A 17,285-nucleotide genomic window follows, 5' to 3' on the forward strand; every position below is an offset into this window, starting at 1 on the left:
GAACAGATTTACCACTTCATAGAGGGCACACCTGTATTCATTGTAAGTAATTCCACATACTCACATAGCAACATCAGCTGGATCCATGGATGTTTTGTGAGCTTTACTCTCATGTAAGAGATCAGTGAAAGGGTTTTGGCTTCCCAGAAGATGAGTAGCTGAAGGAGAAGGCTCTACAAGGAGGATCCAAAAGTATTTTGGACTATGGACTTCCATCACAGATAATGTTTATCATGAAAAAAAAAATCCCAAAACTCCCATGAGATCAGTCTGTGTAAGACTGGAAGGCTGGTGAAAGGGAAATCACTTTCCCCAGAACCTCTTACTTCCACAGTTTCATGGATAATTGCATTAATTTCTTGCATTGTCTTGATGCTTTCTATGGGTGCCATTATTTAAGAAGACCAAAATTCTGAATCTCAGAGTTGAATTTATTGTCCTGCACTGCAATTCATGTTCCTGTTTGAGCTGGCCACAGTCAATGAAGAATAGGTATGCTAAAAGAAACATTTATCTCATCTTAAGGTAACAAGTAAGAGAGCCCAGATAATTCAGAATACGGCACCCACTTGTGTCCATAAGCTAGGAAGAGATGATAGATAACACATCTACACTGTAGATAGTTCAATGCAGGTAAGACAAATAAATTCCTCTGCACTCTTCTCTTATAGGCCAAGGCCTTCAGAACTCAAGAGCTCTGATTTCTAGCTGATTTTAAACTGATGGACAGGCATAGTGGATTCACTCTCTATTAGTGGGGAAAAAAAAAATTTAAAAAATAAAATAAAAACTTTTAGGCTGCTCTGAAATACAGCAAAATATCAAACCTTCTTCAAAACATGAATATAGTCCCAGTCTCACAGCCAGACCTACAAGTGGCTTCTTTGTGAGATTCTTTCCATTAAATCAAATGACAATTTGATATGGAGAAGAGTGCAGACATATATTTATCCTATTTGGGCAGAAGAAACTGCTGTCTACAGTGCCTGACTCAGAATTTATGCAAAAGCTTTTAAGTTTACAAAAAAAAACTTGCTTTTATTTTTTTTCCACTTTTGCTTCAAAACCTGCATTTTTAAAGTACATCTCTCAGTTTTCTCCCTAAGTGCACCATTCACAGTTAGGAATATGAAACACTCCATGTTCATAGTTATTTGGCAGTGATTCTCCCCTAAATCTACCTTGATTTCTGAATTTTACAGTAAATGGAAGACGCTGTAATTGCAGTACTTGAAAACTTTGCTCTCAGTCAGGTTATATGTGACTGATTCAAAGCATCATTATATTATTTTATCATTATATTTGCTGCCTTTGACTATGTGCATTACAAACCATTTTGGAAAAACATTTTTAATAGAAAAAGTACTTGTGAGAACTAATTCTGAAAAGCAAATATAGCAATGCCATTTTGCAGGTATAGATTTCCTTCTGAAATGGTAAAGCATCCTCTACAGTGCTATCATGTTCCTTCTCAGATAGTTATTTATGGAATTAAAAAAAACACTACAACACCTCCCTGAGACCAGATATCAGGAGAAGCTTCCCATGAAAGTTAGTGAATTGTGTATTTTAAAGACTCAGATGTCCAATCAAAAATGACTGAAACTGCTTCCACCCCTTTCACTTTGTGCCCCACCAGAATTTATTTATTTAACTACTGTATGTATATACACACCATGATTATATGACAAGCTATGAATCATGAATTCTTTCATGATTCAGCCACATTTGAGACATGATTTTTACATTTTTGGTTGTTCCTGTGGATATGCTTCCCTATATCCTTATCCTTTCCAGCATCCACATATGCATCCCAGGACTCCTACCAATGTGGTGGGGCAATCTGACAGCATATTTAAGCAAGCTGAAAAAAATATTTTCTTTCCATAAACATTAAAAACAGAAGTGTGTGTAAGATAAAATAGCCCTAATACAGCCTTCACAGTTATTAATTGCTGTGACCTTCAGGCAGGTTCTGCTGCTGTCCATCTCCCCACTGCTCACACACCAGATTACAAAGAAATTTGTAAATATTGTACTTTGTGATATGATTACTAGCTCAAGATGGGTAACCAGACTTGGAGGTGGGGTGGAAGGCATCAGCATTCTTACCATTTATTTGTGCCATTTGCAAAGCCACGGCTGTGGGTCTCCCTGGGTGTCCACCAGGAAATCTCACTTCCTTGAAGCTGAGAGCAAAAATTTGCAGCACAATTTTTCCAGTGGGGCAGACTCAGCCACTTTGTCAGCCTGTGCTGGAAAAAACCCTGATGCCCTGGCCCTGTGTGCTCCCTTCCCATCCCTACTGGGAAGCTTTGCACACTGCCAGCCCCACCCCTTCCAGAGACTCCAGTCACCAGCAACCACACTCTGCTGATGGAAGATCCCATAAACAGTTCTCTGCATGGTACTAATACATTGTCTTTGGGTATTGTGTCTGACTTATTCCCCTGACTGTAAACAAAAGCAAGAGCAGCGATTCAGGGCTAGGAAGAAATCCCTGAACTGAATGATTATGCATAATCAGAGTTGTGTTAATTAGAATTACCAGGGATTAGTCCCTTTCTCTCACTGAAAAAAAAAAAAAAAATTACAAATTATTAGAGAATGGAAAATGTCATCTTAAGCCTAACAGAATTTATTTCCCATGATCCAGGTGGGAAACCAGCTCTCTAAGAAGCTGAACATGAGATATCACTTTATGACGGGGCACATTGCTGAGGTTCCATGACCCAGCCAAAATATTGTGCAGCAGGAGTTAAAAGTGCAAAAGGCATGGCAGGGAGAACGTGATCAGTTCTCAGTTACCTAAGAGGAGTGCTCTGGTTGAGGATGGTCAGGGAGTACCGTGTTCTTGCTCCACTCTCAGACCTCCCAAGAACACCTCTCACTGTGCAAGTAGCAGAGCCGGCTTGCAGGACATGTCAGACACCCCTGAGACAGCTCTGCCTGTCCCCCAGCAGGACGTGGGGCAGGTGACAAGGACAGCAGGGTGAGACTCATCCACAGATGTGTGAATGGCATCTTCTCATTCTAAAAGTTAGTTTTCCGTGGTTATTTTCCAGCACCTGTTGTGAACAAGGAAAGTGAACCGTGAGGCACTGGTTAAGAATCGAGAATTAAGCAAAGTCCTGACACAAATGAACATAATTTCTATTGTGAGTAAATGACACTGTACCCACTTAAGTCAAAGCTGAATTTGTCCAGTAACATATACCAAGCCCCAAACTAGTGATGACAGTGCTAATTAAGAAATAATGAGAGTGGAATAGAACAATGTCACAGGATAAAGGTCTCCTGAGCTCAACAAATGCAGAAATGAGGCTCATTTATCATGAATGAATGTCGAGGCAGAGCTGCCATCTTCTAAAAGCATGGCGCTTTACTCTTTTGACAATGCCAAATAGTAATTATTTGTTTCTTTTATGTGGAACTTAGTGATTTATATAGATGTAATAATTTTATTATCTACATGTACATCTCTACAGTGGCTATTGATAGTGTACATGAACAGGTGTTTATTTCATAATAGTTGATCTATTTTATTCTAAGTATCTTAGAATATGAATTTAATGTATTGCAGAAAAAGTATTGCCCTTCAAAGTAAATGTTTTTGCTGTATCTGCACTACCACAAATTATTTCAGTGAGTTTTGTGCTGTTCCATTAGGACCTAATCATACATTCACTAAATAGTGTTGCTGTGAGAGCAGGATACAACCAAATGGGCCACAATATCCTTAATTTATCAGGATTTTTAATTAAGTATTTTTTTAAGCAGAATAAATTGGAGCTGTTATAGGAGGCACTCTACCATGAAAATCAAGTACAGAGGAACAAAACCGGAACAAAAATTATATTCACTGAACAAACTCCCTGTGTCTGTGTTTAGGTTGATAATAGAGCTTGAAAATCATTAAGGAGCATACTCACAGCCATCTCACCAGAAGGCACACAGAGACAGAAATTCATTAGGTGCAGAGGAATAGCCCAAATTAATCAGCAAAACCTGACTGCATTGAACAATCCTAGTAGCAAAAAATATCTTATTTCACCAAAGCTTGGGGTTGGTTTTTATTACCAGAGAGTATTTTAAGAAAGTCAGCTTTCAGGAAAAACTTTGAAAAGTATGCTGAGAGAAAAAAAAAAAAATTTTGTCTATTATCCTATGGGTTCTTTAAACCAACCAACTTTGAAATCGTGAAATTATTTCAGCATTATATCTCGTCCTGACGCTGAAGAAAGCTTGCTAATGCTAGCCACAACCTCATTCATCAGTAAATGCAACTGAGAGAAAAAGGGAAAGTAATAATAAGAAAAATGGCAACAGAGATTTTTAACATGCTATGATTCAATAGAATAATGTCCTTTTAAGGCACCATGTCACACATACATGCTCAAACATGCTGCTTCTCTGAGACCTTGCTTTTCTTCTGCTTCAGAAATGAGGTGAAAATTATAAAAATGAGAGGCTGTGTGGATACAGCCACAAAGAGGAGACAAGGAAGCTCTCAACTGAGAAATGGCAGATATAAAAGGTTGATTTAACCCAAAAATACTTCATCTAGACAAAAAAAAAAAAATTAAAAAAAACCCAGACAGTTTCCTCTCAGAGGAGGAAACTGTCTTTAATCTGCTTCTCTTACCTCTTCCAACAGTCTGTGTACTGGACACACCAAGTGAGGATCAACCATATCCATTCTCCCCATTGGCCAGGATGAGCTCTAGGAATCTGCTGGCTTCCCAGTTGATTGCTCTGCCATTCCTCCTGCTCAAAGAGCCATAAAAACCACCATAACCCATGCTTAGGACTCTGCAGTGAAAAAAAAGGATTTTATGTAGCCAGTAGCTAAAAACCAAACAACAATTTGCAGTGGATGCAGGGCTCCAAGACACCAAAAATTTGTCAAAACCATGTATCACTTACAAAGCACAATCTGAAATAAAATAGAGCAGTAATCACTTTGTCCTCTGTCCTTGACTAACTGTTTTGCAGGACTTATCTTAAATCTTCATAAATTATTCCATGCCATACATCTTTTAAAAATGTTTTCACAAAACTGCCAACATTGTTAGCTGCTGGCTCTCAGAAGTGGCTTCATCTGTTTGTGCAGGTCCTGAAGGACTGTCTTTGCTCAGATTTGTAGTCATAAGTACCGACTGCACCAAATCAAGTGGAAAAAAAATAAAGTAACAGTTGCTCAGCATTTCTGAAAATTGAAGAAACATCTGTTTGGACAAAGATGGGGAGCTCTTTATGAGTTTTATTCACAGTGAATTAGAAGTTGGAAAAATCAACCCAGAGGAGGACTCTGTAGTACCAGATATTATGGAAATGTGGAAGCAAGAAGGAAAAACTGATAAGAATGGTAGGGGGAAAAAAATAAGGTGTGTTTTTTATTTTTTTTTTTTTTATTACTGCTTAAACTAAGGTAGAGTCCCTGTTCATATGTGCTCATGGCAGTCTTCCTTTCTAATTCACATGATAGGAACATTCATCTTTGACTGTCTCCTGGACTGTTGTATGCCTTTTTTTTTCTTCACTTCTTACTCAGAAGTAGAGGTTTAAAAATAAGTAGGTAGAGTAAAGCAATCTTTAATGTTTCAGGGTTTATTTTGCTGTTTACAGGGAATTTATGGAGATGTTATTGGGGAAAAAAGTGTATTTGTAACTCTTGCAAAAGCAAAGCATGTTTGTAACCTGTGGTTTTGATCTTCTATTCATAGCTTCTTAAAAGCTGAATGTTGAAATGTCTCTTTTCCCTGAGCCCAAATGCTTTTTTTTCGACATTCTTACTGGATTCCAACTCAAGAGACAAAGGCCAAAACTTTTATCTGCCTTTCTATACAGGCTACCCTATACTGTCTAAGCTTCAAAAGCCCCAACACAGTCCTCAAGAAAGGATACTACTTACAAAACGGAGCATTTTTGCCATGATTTTCCTGTCCAGAGTGTAGAACCCTTACCTCTGGTTGGATACTTCATGGACAACATGAAGATGAGAATATGTGCAGTTAATCTGAATATAGTGAAATTTTCTCCCTTAGTCAACAGGAATCTGTCAAGCCAATATGAACCTGGTAATGACCAGCAGGCAGTACAGCAAGAGTTGGTATGGTCTGGTCTGATGTGAGACTCCTGAAAGGAAAATTCATGGTCTTTGTGGATACCTGGGCACGTGATGCAGCTGCATATTAATTTAAAAATTGCCAGGCTATTGAAAATCAAAGCAGTGGGAGTCGTAGCTCGAAAACAAGCTGTTATGTCCTTCCATATGCAGAAAAAAGTAGCTTTCCACTGAAAGAACATATTGGAGAAAAATGCCATGATTGGTAATCTGAATTTACATTTAAGTCTAAAATCTTCAGTAGAAAAGTGTAGCATCTTCTTCATCAATAAATTGACTCCAACAGTAAAAGTTGTTTCTGGAACTGGTTTAGGAGAAGTTAGTCAGTATATCTCACCAGAAGAATCATTAATCTTCTAGTGAAATTAATCTCATAGTACTTAGACTGAGAAAAACTATTCTATTGATTCATTTAAGTTTATATCCATGCTACTTACTGAAGAACAGGGTTTAGATATTTTAGATGCCTCTGATAAAGATAAAATAATACTAGTTAGTGTGGCTGGTGCTTGCTGCATACCTAAAAGCATTTTTTAAAACTATTTAAGACATCTGACAGGGATGAGTTGGGTATCCACTTCCAGATACCTACCTGAAAATCTTCAAAAGCAGGGGAAGTGTTTTTGTGGTTTTTGTTTGTTTGTTTTAATTTACTGTAGAATTCACCCATTTGTGCTTTTCTGCATCTATATATTTATCAGTAATATCAATAAAACCAAGGTGGTGTGATTTTCATTGAAATAAAATTCTTGTGTGCAAAGACATGCAATATAGAAATGCAGCGAAGTCTCACTACGTAAATAAGCAGGATAGCAAACTGATCTATGTGTGGAACCTTATTATAATCAATGGCAAAGCTGCCATTCACTTCAGAGACAGAAATTTCCATTCATGGACTGTGTGATACATCCATGGGCACAGTCTGTAGAAAAGTTCAGAAGTGGAGGAGCTTAGGTCTCAGCTTTTAAATGCAGTCCTTGCTTTCATTAAAACCAGTTTCTGATTAAGACACTTTCTATGTTCTATGTATATGCATCTCCTGTCAGCTTTTGCTAGAGTTCTGGGTATGTCTCAAAGATAAACAGACTGCTTAATTCTTAGCTGATGATGCATGACAGAATTTTGGGAGCAGGACTGTAAATGTCACACAGACAGTAAATATGTTCATATTTTGAAGTTTGGAAGTAGGCAGCAGTTGCCTTCACTGTAATGAAAATATCTGCATGCATTTTTATTGCTAGCAAGACTATTTTAATAATTATACATATTTAGGTCCCTATGAGGGTGAAAGGAGTCTTCAAATAGACCCCCCACAGTTCTGTGCCCTGACTAGTCACAGTCTAAACATTCTAAGATTTGACAGAACATTTTGCAGCATTAACACGGGGTTCTGACAATGCTAGTCTTAGGAAAGGCGTTGAATGGAGAACAATTTCTTTAGTAGCATCTGATATTTCTGAAATATGTGTTACATCTGCAGAAAAACCCTCTGTGGAACAGATTATGTGTTGATGTTACAGTTTGTGCACAACCCAGTCTATTACTTTCCTAAGATTTTGAAAACTGCATGTGTATGAATTCATCTGTATAAATGCATGCTCCTTCACAACACCAAAAGGCTGGGGTTTAGAAGTATCTTCTTGTGTTTTTAACTAGTATCTATGGTATATATACCATAGAATTTCAGAATTAATATTGGCATAATAATTCATTTTGTTATTCCTTAATTCAGCTCTCGAAGGATGGTTATAAAGTTTGCAACTGTTAAACTTGTCAGGTTCCTAGAGATATTTTTTTACATGTAACAGATAAAAAAATTCTAAATCCAGAGGGAAAAGAAAGCACAGCAGCACAGAAGTTAACTTCTCGTGCCCATGAAACCAAGACACCCAAACAGCAGACTACAGGCAGTGCTGCTAAGTGAACCACTAGCAGACGTCCTTCCTGCTATGCCTAGCTAGAACTAAGCATTGCAAGACATATGTATGCCATCGAACTAGAGGGATTGTCCCTCACAAACACAAAATTGTGTCAGAATTTCAGTAAGTAAATGAAGAAATTAACAGATTAAGTCCTGCTCAGCTCCACACAGCCAATAACTGAAACAACCACTAGCGGTATATGCTGTGCTGATTTTTAGAAGTATATTCAAACACATGCCGTATCTCAAACTTTTTTATCTATAAAATAACCAAACTTTACAGAATGTGTTGAGGAAACAGACCAGACAACCGTAAGGTTCCTCTAACTCCTTAAGAAGTTAAAGAAATAGACAAAATCCACCGTCCGTCTCCCTCCGCTGCGGAGAAGCGGAGCGGAGATGATGATTCGGTCAATGAAGTTATTCGACGCAGCTCGGTAGCCCGCGCTGAAGATGCCCCTACCGAGGTCACCTCGGAATAAACGCTGGGGGAAGAACGAGCGGAGCGATGGGGAGCCAGCTCCGCTTCTTTCTTGTGGAGCGATGTGCGGCCGGAGCGCCCCGCTGCCCCCGCTGCCCCGCGGGTCCCGCTGCCGGGAGGGGCCGGCGCTCCGCCCGCCGCTCCCCGCACCGCCCACCGCACCGCACCGCGCCCGAGCGGGGCCGCGGGGCGGGGGAAGGAAAAGTTTCCCGGGGGATGCGAGGGCCCCCCGCCCCCCGCGCCGGGCTGCCATTGGCCGAGCCGCCTGCCGGAGCACCGAGCCACACAAAAGGCGTTGCTAAGTGGATGTTTATTTTTTTCACCCTCTTTTTAATTTTTTTTCCCTCCCCCCCCCCCTTTTTTTTTTTTGCCTCCCCCCGCTCCTTCACTACTTCTTGGGTTCACTCGCGCCGCTCCCGCCGCCGCCGCTCCGCTCCCCGCGGGAGGCAGCGCGGCTCGGGCGCGGAGCCGTCCCGCTCCGGCCATGGCCTAGCGACGGCGGCCGGGGCACAAGATGAGTTTCCCGGCGGAGGACGGCGTGGGCAGCCTCTGCCACAAGGCGCTGCAGATCATCTCGGAGCTGTGCCTGGGCGGGCAGGTGGAGCGGGAGAAGTGCGCCGGCATCTTCCCCCTGGAGAGCGCCCGGCAGGGCATCGGCGGCACAGGTACCGACACCGGCCCCGCCGCCGGGCTCGTCCTGCCGCCGCCGCGGGGCGGACAGCGAGGCGTGGGCGGCCGCAGAGCGCAACTTTTTCCTTTGCTTTCCCTGCGTGCGGAGGGGGCGGAAGGGGTGGGGGGCAGGCGCGCAGCCCGCTTTAAAATCCGCTCCCTCTCGCAGCCCGCCGAGGAGCGCTGAGGGGAGCGCCGGGACCAGCGCCGCGGGGCAAACGCGGGGGCAGCGGGTGCGGGGAGCACGGCCGGGTGCCGAGGGGACAGGAATCGCCGCCGGAGACGGCCCCGTAGCCTCGCAGCTCTCTCGTTTGCCGCCCGCAGCTCCGCTTCGGAGAGGTTTTCCCCACGGCGGGAGTTCGTCTGTATGGAAAGCCCGGCCCCGGGCTGCTGCCGCATGTGTTTGCGGGGCCGTGCGTGCGGGGAGCGGGGCAGGGGCTGCGTTCCATGCTCTCGGCACGGGTGGGCAGCGCTTCCGTGCAGCCTGGGCTGCACCCGCTCGCCCTCTCCTGTCCCCGGCTGTCCCCTCCGCTGGGGGCCCGGGCAACAGGTTGGGCTGCGGGGAGTGCGGGCAGCGCTCGGGGCTCGGGGCGCAGCCGGGGCTCGGGGAGCGGCTCGGCACGTCCCGCCTGCCAGTCTCCCCTTCCTCAGTGGGGCTGGAGTAATTTGCATCCTCTCCGCTCATCGCTGGGGGAGGCAGGAGAGCCGTCTGACAGGCAATGGGAACCTGTGGAGTCAGGGCAGAACTTCGGTCCGGCCCAGGAGACTTGCCCAGGAAAATTTGGGTAGGGTGGAAGGAGAAAATCAGGGTTAGTACAAACATTCCAAATTCAGAAAAATTGTCATAATGAAACTAAGATTTTGAGTTCTAAAAGTGGTGTCTTTAGTCCCTGATAGCTGGATTTTCTGCACCTTTTGGAACTGACTCTGCACCTTTCCATTATCCTGTGTGGTGCTCTCTGGACACCTTGTTTTCCTTGGCACTTATTTTTAGGACAGGGCTTGAAAAATTGCTCAAAGTTCTGTGCTTAATTTCTGCTAGAAGGGATTGATAACCTCTACTGTCTGTCCATAAATGCAAATGAACAGCTTGCATTATGGCCAGCAAATGCCAAGTGTAATAGTGCAAATTAAATTAATTAACACTGGGTCATGTAAAGCAGCAGGTTCTCAGCATGTGCCCCAGCTGCACTGTTGCTGCCACGGCAGCTGATGGGCTTTTTGTTGTTGTTTTCTTTTCTTTGAATATCCATAGGTTTTACCACAAATCCTGGGTTATTTGTGGTATCTCAGATCAAAATTATTGCTGTCTGACCCTGCCCTACTCAGCCCAGCCCGACCCAGCTGCCAGGCAGGGCAGCAAGGCAAGGAGAGGCAAGGGGGCTGCAGCCTTTCCCCCAGCACGGATCATGAATATTCTGATCATACTCTGTGATAATCTTCATGGTCAAAATGGTAGTAGGTTGAATGAAAATAGCATTACCCTATGGAGCCTGAAAAATTGGGCTCTGCAAAGTTGTTGTATAAACAGGTGGGATATGAAGGACACAAAGCATTCCACAAGGTAAACCAAGATCTGCTGTTTAGAGAATGTGAATCTTCAACACTTGGTTCAGTACTGCACTGTGTATAATAAGAGGAGCTTCTTTTTAAACATCTCTTGAAAGTCAACGATCTTCTTGGGTTTCCATTTGAAAACCCTAACTACTTTACAATTGTTTCATTAGGGAAAAAAATATAGTTAACAGACCAGGAGCTGGAACCACTGGGTGCCACATGTCAGCTGAATTCCTGAATCTCACTTTTTCCCCCTAAAAAGGAAACCAATACTAGATGATGGGTGTCAGCTTTATTGAGATGCACAGTATATTGAGCATTATCTCATTAACAACACTGCTAATGAACATATATTAATACTCTGTCTCCAGAGGAGGAACAGACACACTGTCATTGTGGATAATTGACAATATTTTAATATGTAAACACTCGGGTAGACAAGATATAAATATAGCTTGCATCGACATTATAAGCATAAATACTCTAAAACCAGTTTAAGCTGAGGGAAGTGGTGTCATTGAAAGGTGAGCCATGCCATATCTCTTCTTCTCTTGAAAGGCACATAGAGTTTCTTGTCACCTCTATGGGTAAAGCAAATGCTGTCCAGAGCATTGAACAACCATAGAGTCTCTTCATTAAAGGTGGAAATGTAAAGTTGATTCCATTTTCCTCGTCTCAAAAAGATACCTAAAAGTTTCACAAAGGTAGAATAGGCAAAAATCACTAATGAGAGAGAAGTCTAAACAGTACCCAGCCTGACAGAGCTCAAGAAGCATTTGGACAATGCTTCCAGGCACATGGTACGATTCTTGGGGATGGTCCTGTGCAGCACCAGGAGTTGGACTAGGTGATCCTTGTAGGTCCCTTCCAACTCAGAATATTCTGTGATTCTGTAAACCATGAGGAGACAAATATTTGGAAAGAACAGTGCAAGCAACCTTTCAGAAAGAATAGATGGCAAAAAGGAAAGTTGACCATTTCTATTTAATACAAGGGAAAAAAAAACATGCTCTGGAAGTTGAAAACACTGTGAAATGCAACTAGAACTGCATTGATATGGTTATGTTAGTGAGCGTGGTGACAGCTTTCTGTTCAGCTAGACCATGGAAAGCAGCCAAGCTTCTCAGAGGAATCAGCTACTTTAGGCAGAAGATGCATCACCCAACTAAAGGCTCAAAGCAAAATATGAGGCAGTATTGACCCCATGACCCAAGAAGTTTTAGAGGGAAGCAGAGATTCTGGGCAGTGATTTTTTTTGATAGTGCATATGCCTAGATGGGAGAAAGAAGCATAAAAAAGATAACAGAAAAAAAACAAAAAAGAGGAAGCTGGAGACACAGTCAGAAGAAGAAATGATGAGTATGAGTCTGGGGAGGCTGAGTTTAGCAAAATGAAATAACAAAGCAGAAAGGGGATATTCAGGTTTCCTGCCAATAAGGGAACAGACAGGATTACATAAAAGAAATTACTGATTATTCAACAGGTTTTTTCCTCTCAGTGCCAGCACCAACACCTTAGGACCCTCAATTACTGCTCACTACTTGGGTCAAGAAGGGGTAATCTTATTTAGTGTAAAGAACAATCAATCTACAGAACTCACAGCAAATAATCTTCATGAGACGGAAAATTTTGTAAATTTCTAAGAACTTTAGACAAGTGAATATAAACATCTGTTGTTATATTTTCTGCCCCAGTAATTACAAGAACTATTAATTAGCTCATCTCAGGGGAATGCTCAAGTGAAAAAATTAGGAAGCTGCTTAGGTATGAGCCCTTTTATGATTAGATGACTGTGAATTTTCTTCTGAAAGTTATAGCATTTCTGGCAAAATGCTCAATTAGATGTGCAGCTGTTTTGTTTTAATTTTATATCATCAGTACATTTGTGCAAAATAATTAAGATGTCAATTATAAGAGTAAAGGTGGAAAATAAACAGGAGCTGGATGTGCAGGATTTCACATAATAAAATTTATCTCTAAACATAGTAAATAATTAATTTTCTATAACTGTCCCAAACTCATATGCAGTGTGGTTATACTGGTATCCTGGCTCAGGTTATCTCATTAATAAAGAGCTCTAATTAATTCTTTCCAGCTAAGCATCCCTCCTCATTTTCAATGGAACCAAGCACATCAAAGGTCCCAGTTGTGAGCATTTCTGAAGATTAAGCCAGTTGCACACAGCATAATGAGAGGAGTTTGGACATTCTGCTCTAGGGACACATGTTTAAAATTCATTTTATGTCCTCTGCAAATGGTGGGTGCTTTGTGCTCTTTGCATTTTTTTAGCCCTGCTGGTCATGCAAAACTTTATTCTCTCATTATCGGTTCCCACGGGTGAGCAATGTTTATTACAGAGCTGGAAAACCAGCTCTGTTATAAACGTTGAGGACATATTTTAACCCACTAGAGTGGGCAGTGAATATCTTGAGAGTGATGTTCACTCCTGCTCCTTTGCTTGTCAAACAATTGATTTTTGAAAGTTGACCATGCAAAGAGCATCAGCTTCTAGGGGATAATTTGTTATTCATGTAAATATTCTACAAAGAGTTATTCTGTTAACATAACAGTTTAACCTATCAAGTTTTTAACCCTACCCTTGATTGACAGTCTACTAAAAAAGTACAGAGGAAGTAAGAAAGTACTAGAGCGTCCTGCACATGGCCAGTCTGTAATACAAACTCACTCTTCCATGAAGAGCAATGTCTTGTGTCCTCCTGTTGCAGCTGGCATGTGCCTCCTCTTGCCTGTCAGAAGCTTCTCTGGCAGCTCTCAACCTGCTGGATGGCAGCTGATGGTTTACATTTAGTCCTGCTTCCTTTGAACAAGCTGTGTTCACACACACAATGCGCGTACATCCACAAACAGCGTGAGCTGTGGCTATGCTTGCACTGCCTGGATGTATTTACGAGAGGGGGAAGAGCAGATGTACCCCACAGAGTGCTTGTAAATTCTTCTCAGTTGTGCCAAAGCAAGCGTGAAGGGGACGAGAAATGGCTTGGACAAATGTGAAGGCTACTGAGATCAGGGTAGGGCTGTCATACAAGAGAGGAGCATTTTTCCTTGTGATAAAGTAACTGTTGTGTGAAACAAGTGAGCATTCTGTTACAGAGAAATGAAACAGTGTCTCTGCTACTGGGAAACGTGAGAAAATCAAGCAACAAACATTTTAACAGTTAAGAGACTGACCAAATGACTTATGGTACAGTTCCTCACCTGGTTAGATCAATGATATTATCAGAGAAATAAGACTTGGTGGGAAAAAAGTGCAGGGTTACTGAAAAACATGACTTACAAAATCAGTGTTAACAATCTGTGAAAACCAGAAATGCATTGAATTCAGCAGCGTAAAGGCAAAACGGTGGGGGGGAGGGGAGTCAATGTACCACTGAGACCAGATTTATTTCCAGCAATGTGAAGGCAATCACAACAATGCAGACAACAGCAATACATAGTTTTTAAAAAAAAAGGTTTACAAAAGAATCTTCCTCTATACACATTTTGTAAAGAAATACAGGGGGAAAATACAGAAAGATTTGCACCATCTGGAGGACAAATCTGCAAAGATGAAGAGACAGTGTTTTTCTGGGTCCTGTCATATGTGTGAGATATTTGTTACATAATGCTGGGTAAGAATAAACATAGCCATGACAATTCAAAGATGACACTTGAGCTGCATGAACCTCCTTACAGCTTATGGTTTGTGGTGAACAGCAGTCCACTGAGCTTATGATGTGTTCTAATTTACTTGTCTCATCTGAAAGAGGACAATGAGGGCTTCTTGTAGACACAAAGAGATCCTCAAAAGTCTGAGAACTGCATGGGACCAAGCCTAAGACTGGGGTTTTTTTTTTTTCATTTAATGGAAAGCTAAATGGGCAGGTGTGGGTCTAGCAGAGGGTCCTTCCTCTTAAGTGAGAGTCAACAAGCAGAAAAGCATGCAGGCCAGAAAAAGCCTTGAGAGTGAAGACCAACAATTTATAGACCCAGCAAGGCAAAAGTGAGAACCATCATCTCTAATATAGCTTAGATAAATTGATTTTGACAAGACATTAATAATTCTGCATGTTGTGATCATGTAGTAACTCATAGTGATCCCTGAATTCATGTGGTTTCCCTCCTGTCAAGAAAAAAAGCTATCATAGAGTTCTGCTAGGATTAAGAAGTGATCTACCAGCCAGAAGATGGTGGTGGCTGTGTGAAACAAATTCAGTCACCAGAATGAATTAACAGGGAGGGAACACATTCACAATAAGGCCAGAGCAAAAGTTTGAGGAAGATCTTCTAAGGATGCTTCTCCATGAGAACAGGAGAGGAGGTAACACCCACTCTTTTAAGTGAAAGGCTTTTTTTGCCATTTGGTATCTACATCAGGTGTTTTGACAGGTTCAGACTGAGAGAGAAAATACAAGACTCTGCACCTGTCACATTCTGAGGCATGTTAGAGCATCATGTCCCCATCTGAAGGGATTTGGATAAGACAGAAGTAATTGTGAAAGATCAGCTAATGCAAAGAGAAAATTAATACCAGCAAGTTTTTTATGTGCTTAAAATTTCCCTGAGGAAAACCAAACATCAGAAATGATGGGTTTTCTAGTTCATCTACATGGGGATAGTGAAGATTTATTGCCCCCCAACCTTTTATAATTTATAAGGGCCCTGCTTCACTTCAAATACTAGAAAACCATAGACATTAATTTATCTGATTGAGCTGAGTCCTGCTATTACATACACAAGAGTTCCTTTATTATGGAAAGGGTAAAGTTCCTTATGTCTTGATGAACAAGAGAACAAATTCAAAGTAAAATACATTTGAACACAGCTTACAGACATTGCACTTTAAATATTTAGGAGAACCAAGATCAGATACAGACAAAGAAATCGGCCAGAAGATATTAGAACCCTCCCTTTCCCCACTTGCTCCTTTCACCCCTGCTCCTTTTCTGGGAAGAATCCATTCTCTATAGTGTGGTTCACATCAGATGTGCCTGACCCTCATACTCCTGGGCATCTACCTCACAGCACTGTGTAGTGTTTCCGTCTCCAGTCAAGATCATGGATTTCTGGAGTATGTTTTTCCACATGCAGCCTCATGAGCTGAGCCGTACATTGCCTAAAATGTAAGAAACCTTAATTTGATTTTCAAATGGAAGTCTGCTAATGTGCATGTTTGCAAACTGATCCATGAGCAGACCTTTTCTGAGGCAAGTTCCAAACAAAAACTTTTTGGAATCTGTACTACCTAATTCAAAGCTCAAGACATTACCTCACATCCACAAAGTTGAAAAAAAACCCAACACATGGGGACATTTCTGAAGTACTTGCCTGATACAAAAGACTGGCTATCAAGTAATGATATAGAAATGTATCAGAGGATATTTATAAAAATACAGAGAATTTTTGAGGCTTCTCAATAGACATGCCTTTCTTAAATGAGAAATATAAAATTGTCCAAAATTCCATATCTTGAAAGAGTAGTATTAAATTAAAAAAAAACATGAGGAAACAGGATGCTTTCAGTTATTAAATTTTATCAAGACTAGAAATATGACATTTAGGAGAGATGTCAGTAAAGAGAGTTCACCAGAAGTGAAATGAAGTCATTGGAAGGTCTCCCACTTACCAGAAGGGGATGGTATGATAAAAAAGACCTTCTTGACATTCCTGAGTATACCAAGCATGAGAACAAGAATGGGAAATGCATAATTCTGTAAAAATAATTTTGCATTTTCAGAGGGATATCCTGTTCTGTGCAAATCTAAATCATTGCAGACAAGCTGCAATTATCAGTTCAGAAAGAGTTGTTCCAGATAGTTTTTGGTTTTTTTTGGACCAGAGACCAGTGAGGACATTATTCACAATGTTGACAATTAATGCTATCCCAGCAGTGTCTATATCTCCTTCTGCCCTTAAAAACTTAGGCAGTCTTTGAATTTATCACCAGTTCTCTATCTTTAAATAATACTTATGTATGTGAAGTGCAACCCTGCTCTGATGACAAATCTATCCTTCAGTACCCATTTTTCTTCCCAATCAGGATTCCTTGTCAGGGATGTGAAGAAGCTCCAAGTCAGCGGAACTTTCTCTTAATGTTTTACATTCTTCAACCAAACATCCTATAAAAACTTAGTATAAGAGACATATCCAGCTTAACACACACATCTGCTCTTCTGATTATTTCAGCCTTTGCATAAATCTCATGTAATTGCTCAATTGAGTGACTGACAGAAGGAAGGACATGAGACAGTATGCTTTTTATGTCAATTTTTATTTTATGGCACAGTGATTGCTTTTTAGCAGTTGTGGCAATAAATATAATTAAGTAGATTTTCATACTGAACTATTTTCTGGTCCATTTTCTTGCAATTCAAATATTTCCTATATTTGTTGCACTATGAAATTCAGTATTTGAGTTTCTTTAATTCATTAATAAAATAGCAAAAATTGAGACTATAACTGTTCATAGAATTAGTTCCTTGTCTCTGCTTGTGAGACTTTAGATGTTTAACGGGATTATTTTACAGATATAA

At 41.1% G+C, this 17,285-nt stretch overlaps 1 protein-coding gene and 1 long non-coding RNA gene across 2 annotated transcripts in view; one reads left to right on the top strand and one right to left on the bottom strand.

Moving 5' to 3' along the window:
• Window positions 1-3,055: 3,055 nt before the first annotated feature.
• Window positions 3,056-8,341, bottom strand: LOC131591450 (uncharacterized). Its single transcript, XR_009280371.1, has 3 exons — window positions 8,284-8,341; window positions 4,646-4,803; window positions 3,056-3,068 (listed from the first exon to the last, which is right to left on the bottom strand). It is a non-coding gene; the product is annotated as an uncharacterized LOC131591450 (long non-coding RNA).
• A 702-nt stretch (window positions 8,342-9,043) lies between these two features.
• The window catches only part of LOC131591921 (synaptotagmin-10), a 33,282-nt gene continuing 25,040 nt past the window's right edge, over window positions 9,044-17,285 (top strand). The window contains exon 1 of the mRNA XM_058863043.1: window positions 9,044-9,194. Coding sequence (XP_058719026.1) covers window positions 9,044-9,194 — 151 coding nt within the window. The remainder of the gene's footprint in view (window positions 9,195-17,285) is intronic.

The sequence above is a fragment of the Poecile atricapillus genome, chromosome W (assembly GCF_030490865.1).
Source record: "Poecile atricapillus isolate bPoeAtr1 chromosome W, bPoeAtr1.hap1, whole genome shotgun sequence".
Lineage (NCBI taxonomy): Eukaryota > Metazoa > Chordata > Aves > Passeriformes > Paridae > Poecile > Poecile atricapillus.